Source organism: Ruditapes philippinarum, unplaced genomic scaffold (assembly GCF_026571515.1).
Source record: "Ruditapes philippinarum isolate M1 unplaced genomic scaffold, ASM2657151v2 ctg2771_1_1_1_1, whole genome shotgun sequence".
Classification (NCBI taxonomy): domain Eukaryota; kingdom Metazoa; phylum Mollusca; class Bivalvia; order Venerida; family Veneridae; genus Ruditapes; species Ruditapes philippinarum.
Genome location: NW_026857981.1, coordinates 1 through 20,183, shown reverse-complemented (window position 1 = coordinate 20,183; position 20,183 = coordinate 1). Strand labels below are relative to the sequence as shown.

At 34.4% G+C, this 20,183-nt stretch overlaps 2 protein-coding genes across 2 annotated transcripts; both read left to right on the top strand.

Moving 5' to 3' along the window:
* The first annotated feature begins 2,284 nt into the window (after window positions 1-2,284).
* On the top strand, window positions 2,285-7,064 carry LOC132751648 (E3 ubiquitin-protein ligase TRIM62-like). The gene is made up of 2 exons (XM_060741850.1): window positions 2,285-2,442; window positions 4,869-7,064. Exon 2 carries the CDS (start codon window positions 4,937-4,939, stop codon window positions 6,743-6,745), a length of 1,809 nt encoding a protein of 602 aa, XP_060597833.1. The 5' UTR covers window positions 2,285-2,442; window positions 4,869-4,936; the 3' UTR covers window positions 6,746-7,064.
* A 2,712-nt stretch (window positions 7,065-9,776) lies between these two features.
* On the top strand, window positions 9,777-20,146 carry LOC132751647 (ovochymase-1-like; the record flags this gene model as incomplete). Its single annotated transcript, XM_060741849.1, is given in 8 exon segments — window positions 9,777-9,996; window positions 10,134-10,166; window positions 12,913-13,087; window positions 15,981-16,189; window positions 16,624-16,799; window positions 17,737-17,953; window positions 19,281-19,385; window positions 20,071-20,146. Coding segments are annotated over 8 exon segments (1,052 nt in total), but the record flags the coding sequence as incomplete, so codon positions are not given.
* Window positions 20,147-20,183: the final 37 nt, after the last annotated feature.

Sequence of the window (20,183 nt, the reverse complement as noted above, 5' to 3'; positions counted from 1 at the left end):
GTTATTAATTCCTCTGTACATAATAATTGAAACATATGAGCACTGGCATGAATATAAATGAATACCTGCTTACATAATCATGGTAAGATTCCAACTATTTCAGAAATAAAAAGTTTCCGGACTTGGACGCGAAGACGAGGCTTTTGCACTAGTAAATCAAACGGGAAAAATAAAAAGGTTACATACACATCAACTATTTTATATATGTTTTTAATGTTATTTGGCAAAACTATGGAAGTCTGTTAAGAGAGAACAAAAAAAATAGCCACCTAAACATTCCAATATATTTCCGTCATCCCGTCAGTGAACTCCTGATCTCAAAGCTCCAAAAATTTAAATTGATGATGATTGAATGGAAATTATACACGTCAGTTTGTATCTTTGTGGTTGCTTTGCATTGTGTACACCGGTCTTACTGTCCTGTGTGAAACCACTCTAAGCATGACGGGAACGCACTACCTTTAACATGGCGGCTTGAACACAGAAGTAAAAAAAACGCAAATGAGACCTCTTGAAAGCTTAAACTTTTTCCCTACCCTGTTGCCAAATAGCCATTTCATCATTTTTACTCAAAACATAGTGGTTTATAAACCCAATTTCGATAAACACGCGTGATTGTAGTTTTGTTTATTGTTAGTTTAAAACCGAAAGAGAAAGTAGTTTTGAATATTTGAATAAAATAGTAACACAGTCGAACTATCAATTGCAATATCGAACTATCAATATTAAAATCCGGAAAACAGTGACCCCTTGAAAGCAATTAAAAATTTTAATCACTTGAAAAGATATATAGTGTTTTGTAAAATAAAATCGTCATCCTTACGAGGACTTCTTTATGTCGGAGTAATTTTTACCCTCATTTGGGGTAAGTAATGCGTCGTACGACACAGGTCGATATTTGAGAGACCGGTGTGTATACAATGGTTGCTTTGGTTCGGGAAATGATTTAAAACCCAAAAAAAACTAAAAAAAATATGGAAACCACCCGAACTAATGAGTTTATTTCATATAAACTTTAACAGGGATGAAGAAGAAAATAGCGGAAATCTTGATTAAAAAGAACCCATATAGCTTTTTTTCGTTTACAACTAAAAAAGTCATATTGAATAATTTTTGCGTTTCGAACGCCCCAACCCAAAATTCCCGAAATATCTTTTAAAATCTTGGACTAGGCACAAACCCGCTTTTTAAGGTTTAACCCGTAGTATCAAAGGGGAAAAAAAAATTTTTTATACTGCTCATTGGGAAAATTCACCATTAAATCCCCCCTTTTACTTTGAAAATTTACTTTTTAAATATCATTCATTAGATGTAAAAAGAATTCTTATTATTTTCCCCTTTTGGGAAATGCAAAAACTTTTTTTCTAAGAATATTTATTAGAAAATACCGATTTTATACATTTTTATTCAAAACTTGAAAATAATTATGGAAAAATGTGTCCATTGTAGACCAATCCACTTTAAGTTAACTAATATAAAACTGTATCATGTCTCCTATTTTTTGTTAATTTATGTTAATTATATCTTCATTTTTTCGTTTCTCTCTTGTTTTGTATATGTCAGTATCATAGCTACTTTACTTGAAAATCTTATTTTAGATACTCGGTTTTTATAAATGAATAAACTGCATAATTTTTTTTAACTTTTTACAATGATTAAAGGGACTGCCGCTCGTAATGTAAATAATCAAACAATATTTTGTTTTAACTTAATTTCTCCATAGAATTGCATAAAGAAAGTCAATTTTGAAATTGCGTGTTTACTTAATTTCTTAACTGTATTACAAAAGTAAATTTCTGTTGAAATGCACACATCAGATCAATAAAAACTGCAATATAGTGTAAATAAAATTTTGGGAAAATTTTGAACGAGTAAAGTTTTAAATTTTTTACCAACAATCCCAAATTTAAACTAAATAATTAAATATTATGTGGGATTTAAAACCCAATTTTTACAATCCCAGTTAAAAATTTAAACCCGGGTTCGGAAAATTTTGACGCATTTTTTAAATAATTTATTTTAAAATTTGGTAGTTTAAAACATAAATTGTTGCTTTGTAAACTTTTACATAATTCAAAAAACGTAGTTAGAATGTTATTTTAAAAGTATCCCGTTTGGGAGACGACATTTTTAAAAGCCGGGCCGTGCCCCCTCGATTAATTTTGAAAATTTTTACCAAAGGGGGGTAAAGTAACCTAGATCAAATTTAATAAGCCGCCAAAAAACCGGGACAGGGTTTAAACAAAAAAAGATCCCAAATTTATTTTATCAGCGATACTATATTGATCAGTTAAACTATTCATGGCTAAATATACTTACCTGGTGGATTAAAGTCAACGAAAACTTAAATCAAGGACGTATACAGATATACATTTGTTATCGTACCTTATTAAACCTTAAAACTACATTATTTTTAAGACATGAAAAAGGAATACATTGCCGGTAGGTTTATTTTTTCCTTTTTCTCAACTTCACCATTATTATTCAATTTGAACATGACTTTAACAATTAAACGAGATTTGAAAATAGCATGTATAGTTGAAAAGTTTACATCAGATATCAATAAGAACAAACAAGATTTTTTTTATTTAAAAATAGTTTGTATAGTTTATAGGTATATACCACGGTCACATATTCACGGAATACGCCCACGGCATCATCCATAGCGACCCGTACTTTGGGTCAGTAAGCTCTTCCGTAATCTAACCGTAAATTCAAATCGTAGTAGTCCGTATATTCGATACGCGATCCTTGACCATTTTGAAAAATGCCAACGAAAATTTGCTACGGAAAAATCAACCGTTATCGGTTATCCCTGTTAGTCCGATATTAAACGGTACTGGATGCGTACTGATCCGTACGAAAACCGTACTAGCCCCGTACTGATTCGCAGTCCACCAACTGTTCAAGGATTTCCTCCACGGTTTGGTTACGGAGAACTACGTATTTGTACGGATACCCTACGTACAAAGCTACGGTTTTAATACGGATTAAATACGGCATTGTCACGGAAAGCCAACGATCGTAATACGTTGCACAACAGAGAGGCAAGGGATAAGCACGGTCTTATTACGGTTTATTGCGTTGCCAAGAACACGAAACGGTAAAATCGGAATGGTACGGGTCCACCACTGTTAAGTGCGGATGAATTAAGTATCATGTACTTTTTTCAAGGGTATAAATACCTTATACATTCTGTTAAAAAACAGACATATTTGCCGGAAACATTCAATAAATTTGATAATTGCCAAATTACCATTGCTGCCAACTTTATTTGAAATGGCTCAGAATGCGAAGGCAAGTGGTCCGAGCTGCTTAATGACAGGCATAGAGGTTAAAATATATATTATTATTATTCGTACTTACAATTCATAAGTAATAGAATAACATTTAATGTTACATATTTACCAAACATTGGATATCGTGAAATTGAAAGTAAATATGTTTACATAAAACGAAGTGTCTCATAAGGGCCTCGGACCGCTGGGCCCTTGAGTGATAATAAGATTAATTAACAAGCTTTTACCTATATTTTTTTAAAACATAAACATTCTCGATAATTAATGGTATTGTAAAAAGAACAGCAAATCTTAAAATTAAAAGAGAAGCAGTATTGATCAACATTTTGCATTAATGATTAGTAATCTTTATCTAATCAGGTAAGAGAAGACAGAGGATGGTGGATTAGAGATGGGCTTTTTCGAAGACCGTCCTGATTCGTGTCGCTCCGTATAAAACCGTGTCGGTCCGTAACAATTCGTGTTTCTCCGGGGGCTTTTGGTGGTAAATCCGTCGGACTCCGTACTCATACTGTTGTGTGTCCGTACCGGAACCGTAGCGGACTGCGGAATTTCACATTTCCGTAGTAATCCGTGAACGATTAGACCGTAGCTCTTCTGTGGCATTATCCGTGAATATGTGACCGGAGCTTTACCACACATTCTCAATTAAATGAAACATTTGAAGTTGGAAAATATTAAAATCTGGTGTAAACATTGTGTTATTCTTCATCGTTCAAGTAAGAGTTTTTCTGCAACTTAGTATATGACAGTCTGTAATTACCGTGTATTCTACAGTAACGTAGACTTCTCATCTAAAAATGTAACATATTGGTTGCATTTAAATAACAAATGTTTGTAAAAAATGTCAAGATGTGTTATCTCTCTATATTTTTTAACATTTCTGCTGCTACATCAGTATATCATGAAAATTGATATCAATAAGAATATTTCATTTTACTTAACATAGCGTAAGGATGAATGTTATCGTTTTAAAAATTACACTAACGCATAAAGCATGTAAAAATATAAGATTCTTGCAGACGCTACGTTAAAAGTTTCAATCGAAAACAAGACTTTTCAGAGCCCTTAACAGTTCCTGAATACACAATAGTCCCGTCTGTGACGACAGCTTGTGTTTAACTCTAGCACTTTTTTGTAATAGCGTTTGAACTTACTGATAATAATTATGTTCAAAATATATATCATTTCATTCTTTCATCGGTTTAGGTTCGAGCTGTGCCGGTGTCTTCCTATTATTTATGAGAGAAAAGCAATCCATCTAGCTTACGGGACGCCGGCGTTTCTACTCAGGTTTCTGTTTGCGCTTAGATAATGTACACCGGAGTATCTGAGATCTTCCTCCACCAGTAAAGCAGAAAAGTCGCCATATGGCCTATACTATTTCTTTGCGAAAAAGAAAACAACAACCAATTTAAAACTTTATTTCAAGTATAGATTATTACTAAACTTGACATATATCTAAGGTGTCAGATACGCCTCTTTACAATTTGTAATGAAAATAAAACCAAAAACTCTTTATAATTGTCTTATTTATATTTTTGTATAATCTCTCCTTTAATGTTTTAGGCTTACGACAGAGTACCTCTAATTAACTATTACGTTGTGACGCTGCAAAAAAGGTATTTGAATTGAACATGGCGAGCAATCAAGGGCAGATGAATCCTGACAATAACAGCCTTTGTTGCTGTATATGTCTGGACCAGTACCAAGATCCGAGATCTTTAGCCTGCTTACATACGTTTTGTGAGGAATGTATCCACGACTGCGTTATCAAGCAGCAAACTTGTAAAACAAGCACGAAAGGAATTGAGTGTCCACTTTGTAGAAAGGTGACGGTTATCAAGGATGTGAACATTCCGCCAAAGCTATGGTCTAAAACAATACCGGTAAATTATGCTCTGCAAGAAGTCATTGAAACATTAAGCAAAGATCTGACAGCGAAAAGGATCACTTCTGAATGTATTTGCAAGAAACATGATAAACTTATTGAATTCTATTGTGCTGATGAAAATACATTGTGCTGCAGCTTCTGTGCAATAAATAAATTAAAAGAAGGTAAAGAAGTTACTGAAATAAACCAAGTTGCAAAAGCAGCATCTGCCGAACGCAATAAGTCCCTGCAAAAACAGATATATGATTTACTGTTAAAGACAAACAATGCTAAACATTTCTTAGATACAAAAGAAATGGAGCTTGAAACCCAAATTTTGACGATAGATGAAAAACTTAACAACGTCCAAGAATCTATTATTAAAAAGATGGAGAATTCAAAGGCTGTGATAATGTCAAAAGCAAACTTTTTAAAACAGGAGATATTGAAAAAGTACGCACTACAACGAAGATACGCGGAAAAACTAACCGAAGACCTCGAACAAATGCGGCACACGTTTAATACAGCAGTGGAATGCAAAGCTCCAGAACATACATTTATCTTATTACAATCCCTTGAAGAGAAAGTAAGACACCTTGATGATAAAATAAAAACGCATCAAGAACAGATGTCTTATTCTGATATAACGTTTAGTGTCGATAAAATGGTGAACATTGTTCTTGATGACGCTAATCTTAGTTTCGGAAAGCTCATTGAAAACGAAGTTAAACCTGTCGTAAGTGACCTGACAGACAGCAGGAAGGTGAAATTAAGAAAGATTGTTATCTTAGACGTGTTAACATCAAGGTCAGACGAGAAGCAACCACTGTACAGCGGAATGGACTTTCTTCCTGACGGTCGACTAGCGTTAGTTGACAACGCCAACTGGAAATGCTTAATATTAAGTAGGAAACTTGAAGTTATTGGGAAACATCAATTTTCATCTCATATCTTTGACATTGTTGCAACTTCGAACAATGAGCTTTTTGTCACTGGTGCAAAAAGACTTGAAAACGTATTAATTGATAGTGAAAAGGGATTTGCACGTGTCGAGGGCTTTTCACTCGAATCATGTCCATTCTCGATATGTAAGTTCAACGACGACAGGTTTGTTATTGGTACGTACAGAAGCTCCATACCAGCACGCATTTTGTCCAAAAGTGGCAGGGAGTTTGAATTTAGTGTTGATTTCCCGGAGAAATACTGGAAAATTGATGACAGTAGGTGTACGTTTGATGATGATGAAAACATTCTAGTCCTGACTGACAGATATGAAAATTGTGTCTACATATATGACACAAGAATAAACAGTGAAATTAGAGTGAAAGACAAAAGGATTTTGGAGCCCAGAGGAGTGGCGTTTGGTCCTCAAGGAAGTATCTTTGTGTGTAGCCGAGGAACAAACTCCATCGTGCAGTTGTCAAGGTACGGTGAAGTTTTAGGAAATCACCTTCTGGATATGATATATCCGTGTACAATATGCTTTTCAAAGGACAAGAAGAAAGTTGCTATTTCAAACAGCTATGCCGAAGCAAAACAGCTTCAGATTTTTCAACTTTGTTCTGTGGGTTGAAACAGAGTGAACAATTCAATGGACATTATTTGTTAATATTACTTTCTCATTGATTTTAAGAAATGTAACATTGTGTGACTTAATAAAGTAAGGTTCGAGTATCTTTACCTGCAATATGACAAATATATTGTTATATTCCAAAAGTTATCATATATTTTAAGTTGTATTTGTGTTCACACGAGCAAGATGAAGAATACTATTAAAATACAAGGGAAATAACATGTACAAATAAAAGTAAATCAATCTCATTGGATTGGAAAAGTTACCATTCTTAGATTTTAAATATTTGTGTTTATATTTGTACTAAAACCGCTTAATAAACTTGGTATCTTTTAGTATTTTTTTTGTCATTTATTCCTTCTCAAAAGTTGGGGCAGTATGAAGTGTGAACAATTTTTCCGGACCATTATTAATATCATTTGCTAAAATATCAATGCTTCTTGAATTTGAAATTGGACGCCACCCTCTTCTTCCTTGCTCAAGAATGACATACAGTTGTTCTAAATTTCTGTCTCGAAATCATTGAAAAATTGTAAATAAATGAAAGATGAATATTTATTATAAGTAAAAACAAGAATACTTGATTGCTTTACTTACTAAAGGAAAAGTGTACCAATCAACGAAATAAAGAAAAATCTCTTGAAAATATTTTGAACAAAAACTCTACCTCTTTCATCTGTTATTCGATATTGAAATATCTTACTGATTTTTTTATATACACGAATATAATGATAATAAAATGAAGTGGTCGCGTAGTCACATAACATAATATAATGTAGTATACGTGTATATATAAGGCTTCGATTAAAATGCAGTACATGAAATCATAATATGACAAGGTACCCCTCTCGGTCATTTTTAAAATACTTTTTCATTAAATAAATATAACGTGCACACGAGATAGCTAGAACGTGCACACGTGATTGTATTACCTAGCCGTACGCATGTGAAAACTTTTGTCTGGTCACACAATATGTTTTACGTGGGCACGCGTACAGAAAAAACTCATTGCGTGGCCACTTAACTACTATTGCGTGCGCTAGTTAAACATATCGTGTGGCCACGTAATACATATAACGTTTTATATTATAGCTCTAGCATTGCTACACAATGGTTTTCACGTGCGCACGTAATAGCCATCACCTGGCTATGCAATACTATCGCGTACTTTCGTACTAGCCTTCTTTTCATTTCGTTTCTTTTTCATTTGATTCTTAACGTTAAATATTCCGAAACTGTGTTTTAGAGTAAATATTTACCTAAATACAATGTATATTTCCTGTTTTCGAATTATTAAACTTATTCCGGACTAACCATTTGCATAAAAGGAAAATAATAATGTTGTAAATAATATCATTATGTTTGAATTTTATACTAGACTGGTTAGCAGGTGCCTTTTAGTCCGTATGTTATCGGTTTGACTTCTTGTGAAATTTACGGATAAGGACTGAATATAAGAAGAATTTTCATTGGTGATTTTATTTTACAAACTGAAATCGGTGAATCTCATTGGTCAATTTAAAATGAAATGTAAAGGACGGTTCTAACCATTCTAAAATAAAATCCTAAGGACAGCTCATTGATAAAATGCAAGGGATAGTTGTGTCACTGTAACATAAAATGTAAAGGATAGTTCTAAAGGAATGAGGATAGCTTTTTGAGGTTAATTTGTAAATGATTACAAGATCTATAAAGTCAAAGGGAAAACAAGTAGAAAGGACACCTTAAGTAGAAGTTGTTCTTCGAAAAACCATCAATATCAATATGCTATAATTTAATTTCGATGTTTACAAAATGGGTATTTTCTTAATAGCTACAAGAAATAATTGTCATGTCATTGTTATGCAAGCATTGCTAATATATCTTTTTGTGTTGAATTGAACATACTTTTGAATGTTAAAAAGTTATACTTCGGGCGAGTATCTTTTTTTAAGAGACGTACATGTATTTTCTTTGTAATCACGTGGTATAAACACCGTTTGGGTAATATCAAGGTGTTTCAGTGCTGTTTCATATTTGTACTATGATATTTTATCAGTAGGCTTTGTGGAGCATACACGCAAATATACACAAAGAAAAGTACATGCTTGTAGTGTACCGAAATACCTTGAACTTGGATAAGAAAGGATTTAAAGTAAATAAGGAAGGATTAAAGTAATAATCTATCAGCTAGGTTTAATATCGTCTTAAACAAAATGTATTATAGACAAAGAAAACAGTTTATACAGTCGGTTTTAATTCCTTGTTTCGTCAGTATCCTCTAAATAGGGTAAATATCTAAAAGGGGCTATCGAGACAAAACTATACATAATTTTAGGAATAAGTACTAACTTTTAAGTGAATAATGCTGATCATTAATACCTGACGTGCATTAGTCACATAGGTATAATCTGAGGCCACCCAATGGCTATATATTTGACTAATATATTAAAACCATCTTCAAACCTTCCGTGTAATGGATTTTACCCATCTTTGAATTTGGAACAGTTCACTTAAAATGTAAGGGAGATTTCACAATAAAAATACAAAAATTGAGATACCAACAGTATAGAGTCTGGGCAGACTGCATAGATGTGCCACCTTAAAAGAATCACTACTAAGGCTTACTATAAGATACTAAATACAAAACCACCGATAAAATTATTTAAAAAATTTAACTATGAAAATTATAGTTACAGAAAGGTGAAAAGCCTACTATATGTTCGTTTGCCAAACAATGTGGAACACGGGAAATCGTCGTTTCGGCGACTGAGGTGCATTCCGGCGGGATTTCGCTGCATCATTCATTAACATCAATAAAAAGAGCTAGAATTCCATAGCCAACGAATAATCAATAATTTATCGATTTTTTTCTGTTTCACGGTATTTTTTTAATTGTCGTAGTAATTTTGGAGTCTGATACGAACCCACGTCGTCTGTTTTACAGTCCAACGCTCAACCAATTGAGTTGTTGAACAGTGATTGAATGAGAATCGTACAAAACAAATAATAGCAAAACTGCCAATTTCAGTTCATATGTACTTGTTTGCTTTAAAAAGTGAAAGTTTAACAGTGCACATTTCTCTGTAACTAATGTCTAATGCCCGTGTTTTAATATTCAAGACTGATAACGTATTACCCTTGGTGTGATATTAAAATGATAGGAGAGGGGTATTTAATTTAGAATGTAAACTGATCTAAATTCGGCAATATGTATCCGTTCACGATATTGTGCTTTTCGCTTGTGATTTTCGGAATATCGTCTGCTGCAAGTAAGTATACATTTTGAAGTTCAAGAAAAAATGACTTGAAAAATTGCATAAAAAATCAGAAATTTCATTTATTTAATCGGCTTTGATCTATGAATGCATAACAAATATCGTTCTATTAACTGTTTTCATTTTTTCAGGTTATCATGGAACAAGGGAGAAAAGATTTATAGGTAATTTTGTTTGTCCTTTTCATGGATATTAAATTTAATTTAAATGTTTTCAAGAGTTTTATCACAAAGATCTAGTTAAACATAATTTTGTTGTTCAGAATACATCAGACTAGGAAAGGTCAAGGACGAACTAAACACGTGGTCTTATTCTTGTACTTTATGATTTCTTTCGAGATGTTTTCGAGTATGATATAGAGTAAAGTTATGATTTATTTTATAATAGAATTTTGTGCGGTAGTACTATTATCTCATAAAAAGAATGTTTTTTTCTTTTAATGAATGATCTTATAATGAATACACTCCTGGCTATGGGTTTGTATGTCGGATGTAGCGATCTCATAATGAATACACTCCTGGCTATGGGTTTTCATATAGGATGTAGCGATCTCATAAAAAATACATTCCTGGCTATGGGTTCTTATGTAGCATATGTGTCAATCTCATGATAAATACCCTCCTGGCTATAGGTTCTTATGTAGGATGTAGCGATCTCATAAAATTACATTCCTGGCTATGGGTTCTTATGTAGCATATGTGTCAATCTCATGATAAATACCCTCCTGGCTATGGGTTCTTATGTAGGATATGGCGATCTCATGATAAATACAATTCTGGCTATGGGTTCTTATTAAGAATATGGTAATCCCATAATAAATACACTTCCGGCTATGGGTTCTCATATGGGATGTGCCGATCTCATAATACATACCCTCCTGGCTATGGGTTATTATGTAGGATGTGGCGATCTTATAATAAATACATTTTTGGCTATTGGTTCACATATAGGATGTGGCGATCTCATATTGAATACACTCCTGGCTATGGGTTTTTATGTAGGATATGGAAATCACATAATAAATACACTCCTGGCTATGGGTTTACATATAGGATATGGCAATCTCATAATAAATACACTCCTGGCTATGGGTTATAATGTAGGATATGGCAATCTCATTATAAATACACTCCTGGCTATGGGTTTTTATGTATGATATGAAAATCACATAATAAATACACTCCTGGCTATGGGTTCTCATATAGGATATGGCAATCTCATAATAAATACACTCCTGGCTATGGGTTAGAATGTAGGATATGGCAATCTCATTATAAATACACTCCTGGCTATGGGTTTTTATGTATGATATGGAAATCACATAATAAATACACTCCTGGCTATGGGTTATCGTATAGGATATGGCAATCTCATAATAAATACACTCCTGGCTATGGGTTATAATGTAGGATATGGCAATCTCAATATAAGTACACTCCTGGCTATGGGTTATTATGTAAAATATGGCAATCTCATAATAAATACACTCCTGGCTATGGGTTCTCATAAAGGATATGGCAGTCTCATAATAAATACACTCCTGGCTATGGGTAATTATGTGGGATATGGCAATCTCATAATAAATACACTCCTGGCTATGGGTTATTATGTCAAATATGTCAATCTCATAATAAATACACTCCTGGCTATGGGTTATTATGTAGGATATGGCAATCTCATTGCCATATCCTACATAAGAACCCATAGCCAGGGGGGGGTATTTGTTATGAAATTGCCATATCCTACATAAGAACCCATAGCTATGAGTGTCATTTATTATGAGATTGCAATATTTTACATAATAACCCATAGCCAGGAGTGTATTTATTATGAGATACATAATAATAAATACACTCCTGGCTATGGGTTCTCATATAGGATATGGCAATCACATAATAAATATACTTTTTTGTAGGATATGGCAATCTCATAATAGATACTCTTCTGGCTATTGGTTCTTATGTAGGACATGGTGATCTCATAATAAATACACTTGTGGCTATGGATTCTGGTGTAGAATATGGCGATCTCATAACAAATACACTCCTGGCTATGGATTCGCATGTAGGATGTGGCGATCTTATAATAAATACACACATGGCTATTGGTTCTTTTGTAGGATATGGCAGTCTCATAATAAATACCCTCCTGACTATGGGTTCTTATGTAGGACATGGTGATCTCATAATAAATACACTCCTGGCTATGGATTCTCATGTAGAATATGGCGATCTCATAATAAATACACTCCTGGCTATGGATTCTCATGTAGAATGTGGCAATCTTATAATAAATACACTGGTGGCTATGGATTCTCATGTAGAACATGGCGATCTCATAATAAATACACTCCTGGCTATGGATTCTCATGTAGAATATGGCAATCTTATAATAAATACACTGGTGGCTATGGATTCTCATGTAGAACATGGCGATCTCATAATAAATACACTCCTGGCTATGGATTCTCATGTAGAATATGGCGATCTCATAATAAATACACTCCTGGCTATGGATTCTCATGTAGAATATGGCAATCTTATAATAAATACACTGGTGGCTATGGATTCTCATGTAGAACATGGCGATCTCATAATAAATACACTCCTGGCTATGGATTCTCATGTAGAATATGGCGATCTCATAATAAATACACTCCTGGCTATGGATTCTCATGTAGGATGTGGCGATCTTATAATAAATACCCTCCTGACTATGGGTTTTTATGTAGGATGTGGTGATCTCATAATAAATACCCTCCTGGCTATGGGTTCTCATGTAGGATATGGCGATGTCATTATAAATACTAGTACCCTCTCCTAATGAGTAAATTGGCGATGTTTAAAAAGTAGCCCATCACGCATTTACAGTAATCTTCTGCTTTGATTTTCCTTGCCATTTTCTTTAAAGATGACGACGGCCTGATTCCAAAACATGGATGTAAGCAGACGATTAATGCGACCGAAGATGGTTTTATTTTGTCGCCTTATTTTGGCGTCTCAAATTACCCGCCAGATTTAATTTGTACATGGACGCTGCAGGCGCTAGATGGAGAAGTTATTCGGCTGCAATTCAACACGTTCAGGTCGGTACTTATATCTACTATTTCTTGATAAGAAATGGTGACTCGTTTCCTTCTTTGTAAGAAAAGTAAATAAATAGGTCACTTAGTACATATAAATGAAAAAGCACTTTCACCTGTAAATTTTGAAGTGCAGTATTTAAGATAGTGCGAATCTTTGACCTATTTTTTAACGTAAATTACTAACCGTTTGTCACATATAGATTAGGTTATATTTTAGAATGCTGTTTTTTTTTAAAGCAGCATGCCTACTGATTCATGCTATAGTTTTCATTAAAAGTTTGAACATGTATTGAAAAGCAAAATATTGTGAAATGAAAAAAATACCAATTTCAAATGACTCAGTCAACGTAGTTTACTAAAAAAGGAAATGAGCCGCGTCATGACAAAACCAACATAGTGCGTTTGCGACCAGCGTGGATCCAGACCAGCCTGCGCATTCGCGCAGTCTGATCAGGATCCATGTTGTTCGCTATCATATTCTCTACTTGTAAAAGGGTAAGCGAACAGCATGGATCCTGATCAGACTGCGCGGAATTTTTGCGCAGGCTGGTCTGGATCCATGCTGGTCGCAAACGCACTATGTTGGTTTTGTCGTGACGCGGCTCAAATCAAAATGTGCAAAAATAGCCTTTACTGCGTTAGTAACGCATTAGACTTGCCATATTGTTTTCGCTGTCTTTCTTATAATTATACTCTTATATTAAAAATCGTACACTGTAGTGCCTGTTTCTTCGGAATTATCTATTACGCTGCTATTATGCCCCCGGGCATATAGTGATTGAACCGTCCGTCCTCCGTCCGTCCGTCTGTCCGTACGAGGTTGACCTAGAACGGCAAGTTGGATTTTTCTTAAGTTCTACCTGTACCAATGGCTTCTAAGTTTACACACTTACTAATCAATACAAAGAACACGATCTGGGCAAGTTTCATAACTCTGGCTTTCATATTTACCAAGTTATTGCCCTTTTTAGCACTTAGAAAATGAATAATGGTTAACCTAAAACGGCAAGTTGGAAATATCTTAAGTTCTATCTATACTAATGGCTTTAAAATTTCCACACTTACTTATCAATACAAAGCACATGATATTGCCAAGTTATATAACTGTGTCATCCATATTTCCCAGCTATTTCCCTTTTTTCACTTTGAAAATAGGGCCTTGTCTGGTTAACCTATTTCGGCAAGTTGGATTTATCTTATATTTCTCCTAATTGCTTAATTTCTTTACTGATATCTTTCATATTTAGTAGGTGGATACCTTTGATGGTCCTCTAATTTTTTTTTAGAGTAAGCGGTCTCTAGGGTCAAGGTCAAGGTCACTGGTTTAAAAAAATAAATATAAACCTTTTTGCTCATACAGCCTTTATTTTTTAGTTAATGTCTTAGTTTAATACAAACACCTCCTTCTTTGGGTGTTAGTATGGGGTCATTTGGGTCAAGGTCAATGTTACCAATGTCAAGGTCACCAATGTTAAAAATAGATTTTTACATTTTTACAGGTGTATTGACCTTATTCTATAGACAGATGTTATTTATAATTGATAGAAACATAAACTTTGATGGAGTTTAGTGGTCAGTTGGGTCAAGGTCACCAGTGCTAAAAATAGATTTTTACACATTTGCTCATACAGCCATTATTAAGTGACAGATATTTTATATTTGGTAGGAAGATAACTTGCATGGTATTCATCCTTTTGATTGGGGTAGGGATCAGTGGGTCAAGGTCACTTGTGCTAAAAATAGATTCTTACACTTTTGCCCATTACAGCTTTTATTTATTGACAGTTGTATTTCATATTTGGTAGGAAGATAACTTGCATGGTATTCTTCCTTTGGATGGAGTAAGGGGTCAGTTGGGTCAAGGTCACAAGTGCTAAAATAGATTTTTACACTTTTGCCCATACAGCCTTTATTTATTGACATATGTATTTCATATTTGGTAGGAAGATAACTTACATGGTATTCTTCTTTTGGATAGAGTTAGGGGTCAGTTTGGTCAAGGTCACCAGTGCTCAAAATAGATTTTTTACACTTTTGCCCATACAGCCTTTATTTAATGACAGATGTATTTCGTATTTGGTAGGAAGATAACTTGCATGAAGTTGAATATTTTTCAACTTCACAAGTCAGAGCAATGACTTGGCAACTTATATTTTTCACAATTACAAAATGCCATGACTTTGTCAAGCTATAAAACTTGTGTTTACAATTTTTTGGTGATTTTTCTGTCCATAACTGAGTGAATGGGTAAACATTTATGAAGTATTGCTACTGACAAGAATCTGAGCCGGGGGCATTTGTGTTTAACAAACACGTTCTTGTTTTTATTTTTTTTTACAAAATATAGCAGAAAGATGAAAATAATTACAATTATATTGAGACAAAGATCCATGCTTAATATTTTGAGAACTTATTAGTCTGGTCTTTACTTCCTTTTTGCACTACCAAAAAATAAAAAGCTTTGCCTGATTGTATATAAAAGACTTATAGTACAGAGGGATAAGAAGCTCAAAAAATAGAAAACTTTCTGATCCTGACCCACAATCCCTTGCGTGAGATTCATTGGCCCTTGGACTTTATTAATTTCCATCATGTTGTTTAACTTTCATTTTCTTCCATTATTGAGAGTAATTTACATCTTCCTCATAATCTATATTTTTTGTATATTTTTGCAACTTCTTTTTTGTTAGTTCTTTTGATTACAATAACAACTTTTAGATAATATGGCGGCGTACATCTCGGTACCTATTATCGTGTCAAACATGGTCTTGGGAAATCTCGCAAAAATGTGAACTTACGGGATAATAATTTTTGGTGCATTACCTCATAGTTTCTTCTCCATTTAAATATAGTTCTGCGTTATATATGTAAAAACTAAATGATAAAATTGCAGGCTTGAAAATACAAGACGGTGTTCGAGAGATTATCTGCGGGTATTTGATGGCGTTGATGCGTTTGCAACTGTTCTAAGTAATATATGTGGGGACTATATACCCTCTGATGTCATGTCGACAGGAAATCAAATGTTGCTCATGTTCCGAACAGATTCAGCCAATGAGTATGAAGGATTCAACATAACTTATACAACAGAAGTTAAAACAGGTAATTCTCCTGTTTACGCCCATGCAAGGATATATAATGAGTGAACAAGTGAAAGTCAAAATAAAGTTACATTTTGCCATAATTCCTTGCAATTTTATAATTTACTTCACATGAACAATAAATAACTAATGTGGCCCAAGAAAATGTTTGCAAATGCTCATCCGAATTGACTTGTAATGTGCAATTTATCCAAAGAGTTGGACAATTTTTTTTTCTATTATTCGCTGATTTATTTTATCATGAACATTTTTGCAATCTCATCTGTTAATCAGAAGCCATTGTAATAACCTATCTTTTGAAATACATAGTCAATTCAGTTCAACTTTACAATAAAAAAGTGAGCTCAATGCCACTTTAACCGTCCTTTCAAACTGATATTCCATTTCACATATTAGGGGTTTTAACTAAATAACTTATTTTATTTAACTCTTTAGTAACAGTGGAAGAAATAAAAGTAGCTGGTTGTAATGGTGAAGTTGAGATACTGAATGGATCACGTGGGTTTATTTCATCTCCGGGATATGATGGTCACAGTCGGTATAAGCCAGATTTAGAATGTAATTGGTTGATAAAAGCGCCCCCTGGAAACATCATTAGGCTTATGTTTGAAGTAAGTACACAGCATTGATATGTCAATATTTATCAAACTTGTCTATTTTTAAATGGTAAACAATAATTATAGTTCTTTAAAGAACATCCCTGAATAACCACAAGACTCTGTTTCAAATTAGGTTTATGTAAACATATGCAATTCCTAGTGTTACCATTGAAGACCCGTCTCGCAAGGGAGGTAAGATGGCGAGAACATCGCTGAATATCCCCGTATTGCGGGTTGAAAACAACCCCTCTTTGTTGGCGCCAAAAAACAAAGCAACCGAATTGTCATGGCTGTGTGAGGACAGATGAAAGGTAGAAACTTTTAATTTCCTCTTTCTGTTCTTGCAATGTCCCATTGGTGGATGAGTGCTTATAATTAGATGGTGCATATTGGTTTGAAAATATAGGTATTTATGATTGATTCTCTCTTCCCCCCCCCCATCCCCGCCCTTCCTTGTGGTTGAGGGATTGCCTTTAAGGGTTTAATCATTGTTTATCCCTGCGTGATTGTAAGAGGCGACTCAATGGGTCCGAAATACTTTTGTCTATTCATCTCTTAACTCCAGCAAATGAGGGGGTTTTGACCCTTGGTGTTAACCCTTGGTGTTGCTTTAAGTTTATAACACCCCAGGTTAGCCAAATCATCTTTCCTGCTTCGGCGCCATATGACTTAAATTGCGTTCATTTGCCGTAAAACCATGAGCCGCATCATGACAAAACCAACATAATGGGTTTGCGACCAGCATGGATCCAGACCAGCCTGCGCATCCGCGCAGTCTGATCAGGATCTATGCTGTTCGCTAACAAATCTATCACAAATAAAGAAACTGATAGCGAACAGCATGGATCCTGATCAGACTGCGCGGATGCGCAGGCTGGTCTGGATCCGTGCTGGTCGCAAACCCATTATGTTGGTTTTGTCGTGACGCGGCTCAAATATTGATTTTCAGGACTTTTTGACGGAGAGAATCGATGGTTGCTTGTATGACTATGTGGCTATTTATGATGGCAACAGTAACTCATCCACTAAGATAGCACAGATGTGTGGATTCTTGTTTCCAGATGATCTGTATTCAACCGGGTCTTCATTGTTGATAAAGTTCAACTCGGACGCGGACGTGGGAGGGCTCGGGTTTAACCTGACGTATCAAGTCATGCCAAAATCCGGTAAGGCTGGCTTAACATATTTAGATCTTACTTAATTTTACTTACACTTTAAGCTTGCTTTGATTAAGTAAGTCGAGATTCACAAAAATATTACTTACTTCATTCCATTAGGTTTAAAGTCAGCCTAGGAGGACATAATCAGGCACATCATTGTATGACTGCAATATATTTTTATGAATATATACAAAACAAATAATCTTTATTTGAGCCGCGTCAAGACAAAACCAACATAATGCGTTTGCGACCAGCATGGATCAAGACCAGCCAGCGCATCCGCGCAGACTCATCAGGATCCATGCTGTTCGCTTACCAACCCTATTACAAGTAGAGAAACTGATAGCGAACAGCATGGATCCTGATCAGACAGCGCGGATCTGGTCTGGATCCATGCTGGTCGCAAACCCATTATGTTGGTTTCGTCATGACGCGGCTCATTTATTTGAAGATGAATTTTGATTGATAACGCAAAAGGTTTCATAAGCGAAAATATAATAACTACATTGTATTTCATATCAAAATAAATACATAAACGGGTTAAATAAGCAATAATATAATACTTGAGACCAAAGACGCTATTTATCAAAATTGATATGCTTGTATAATTGATGCAGTTGTTGCAGTAGTTGTGTAAAATTTACATAAATAACACAATTATAACATAAAAAGTAGGTTTAAAGGGCATATATAGTTGAACCTCTCGAAGTGTATGTTGTCATCCTATTTAAAATAGGGGATATTGTTTCAAACATATTTTATTTAGAATATTTGTACATGTGTAAATAACAAGATAACAATTAATTATTTCACGTTACATAGAAAGATAACACATATTTATTGACGTGTCTGCGTCATTGTTATTTTCAACATCATTAAAATCATAAGTAACCAACAATAATTAAAATGATATTGATAATAATAATAATAACAATTATGGTAATTATAATAGAAAGAAGTAATTATAATAATTACAGTTATTTTTGTAATGATGTTATTATTATCTTGTGCAAGCACCTGCATCAGTATTGTCCTCCTCATCATCATCGTTGTCGTCATCGCCCTCGTCATCATCATCGTTGTCGTCATCGCCCTCGTCATCATCATCGTTGTCGTCATCGCCCTCGTCATCATCATCGTTGTCGTCATCGCCCTCGTCATCATCATCGTTGTCGTCATCACCCTCGTCATCATCACCGCAATCATTATAGTGATACACTATTTCTTTACGGCTGTCAGAATTTTACTATGTGCTTTGCGTGTCTTTTTCTTTACAGAAAAGTGTAACATGTGTCCAGAATTTAAACATTTTTCCGTTTGTATTGTTTTTCAGAAGCCTGTAACATGTTTCGATGTGGAGATGGCAGCTGTATTTTCTATGAATTTATGTGCAACAATCGAACAGAGTGCCCGGACAATTCGGACGAAGCTGTTTGTGGTAGGTAAGCAATTGTCCTTGTTAAGGTGTTTCTTGTCAGGAATTTTTGTTGATATTTCAGCCTAACCAATGTTTCCATTTCCTCATTGGATTATCAGCATTTTAAATACTTTGGTAGAACATCATGATTGTGTTATTTTTTATTACCATATTGGCCATTTTCGAGGTTATATGCCCCCTGTATAAGTGGCTGTTTGCTTTTAAACGCTTGTAAAGCTGTTGGGTTTAGCTGAAAACCGTTTATTATATTAGGTATAAAGATAGTTTACTGTTTATATGACTTGGTTGAAAGGATTGTCCGTTTTTACATTTCCAGCCGGCATGAAGTTATAATGAAAACAAATGTTATATATACGGCCATATAACCATCAAAAATGCTAAACAACGAATTCATAACAAAGCAAATTATTTTATTTAATGAAAATCGAGAAAACTTCATAAATGTAAATAAACTACATAAAACATCATGATTATCAAATGAAAAGCGACGTTACTTAACAAACGCACAGTATTTTATTTACCGGTATTGAGTTATAAAACATGTCAAAAGCCTGTATAACGAGAATAATTCAGCTTAAAAAAATATTGAAAAACTGGTTAGAAGACAGTAGTGAATTAATAATAAATTACCTCCAAATTGTTTCCTAGAAAATTTTCTTGGTTATGTGTCTTCATAAATTTTCAGAAGATGGTCACTGTGGTCGCCCAGCAATTCCTCCTATAGAATCAAATACGAAAATAGTCGGTGGACGGATGGCGCTCCCACACAGCTGGCCCTGGATGGTTTCTCTACGTATA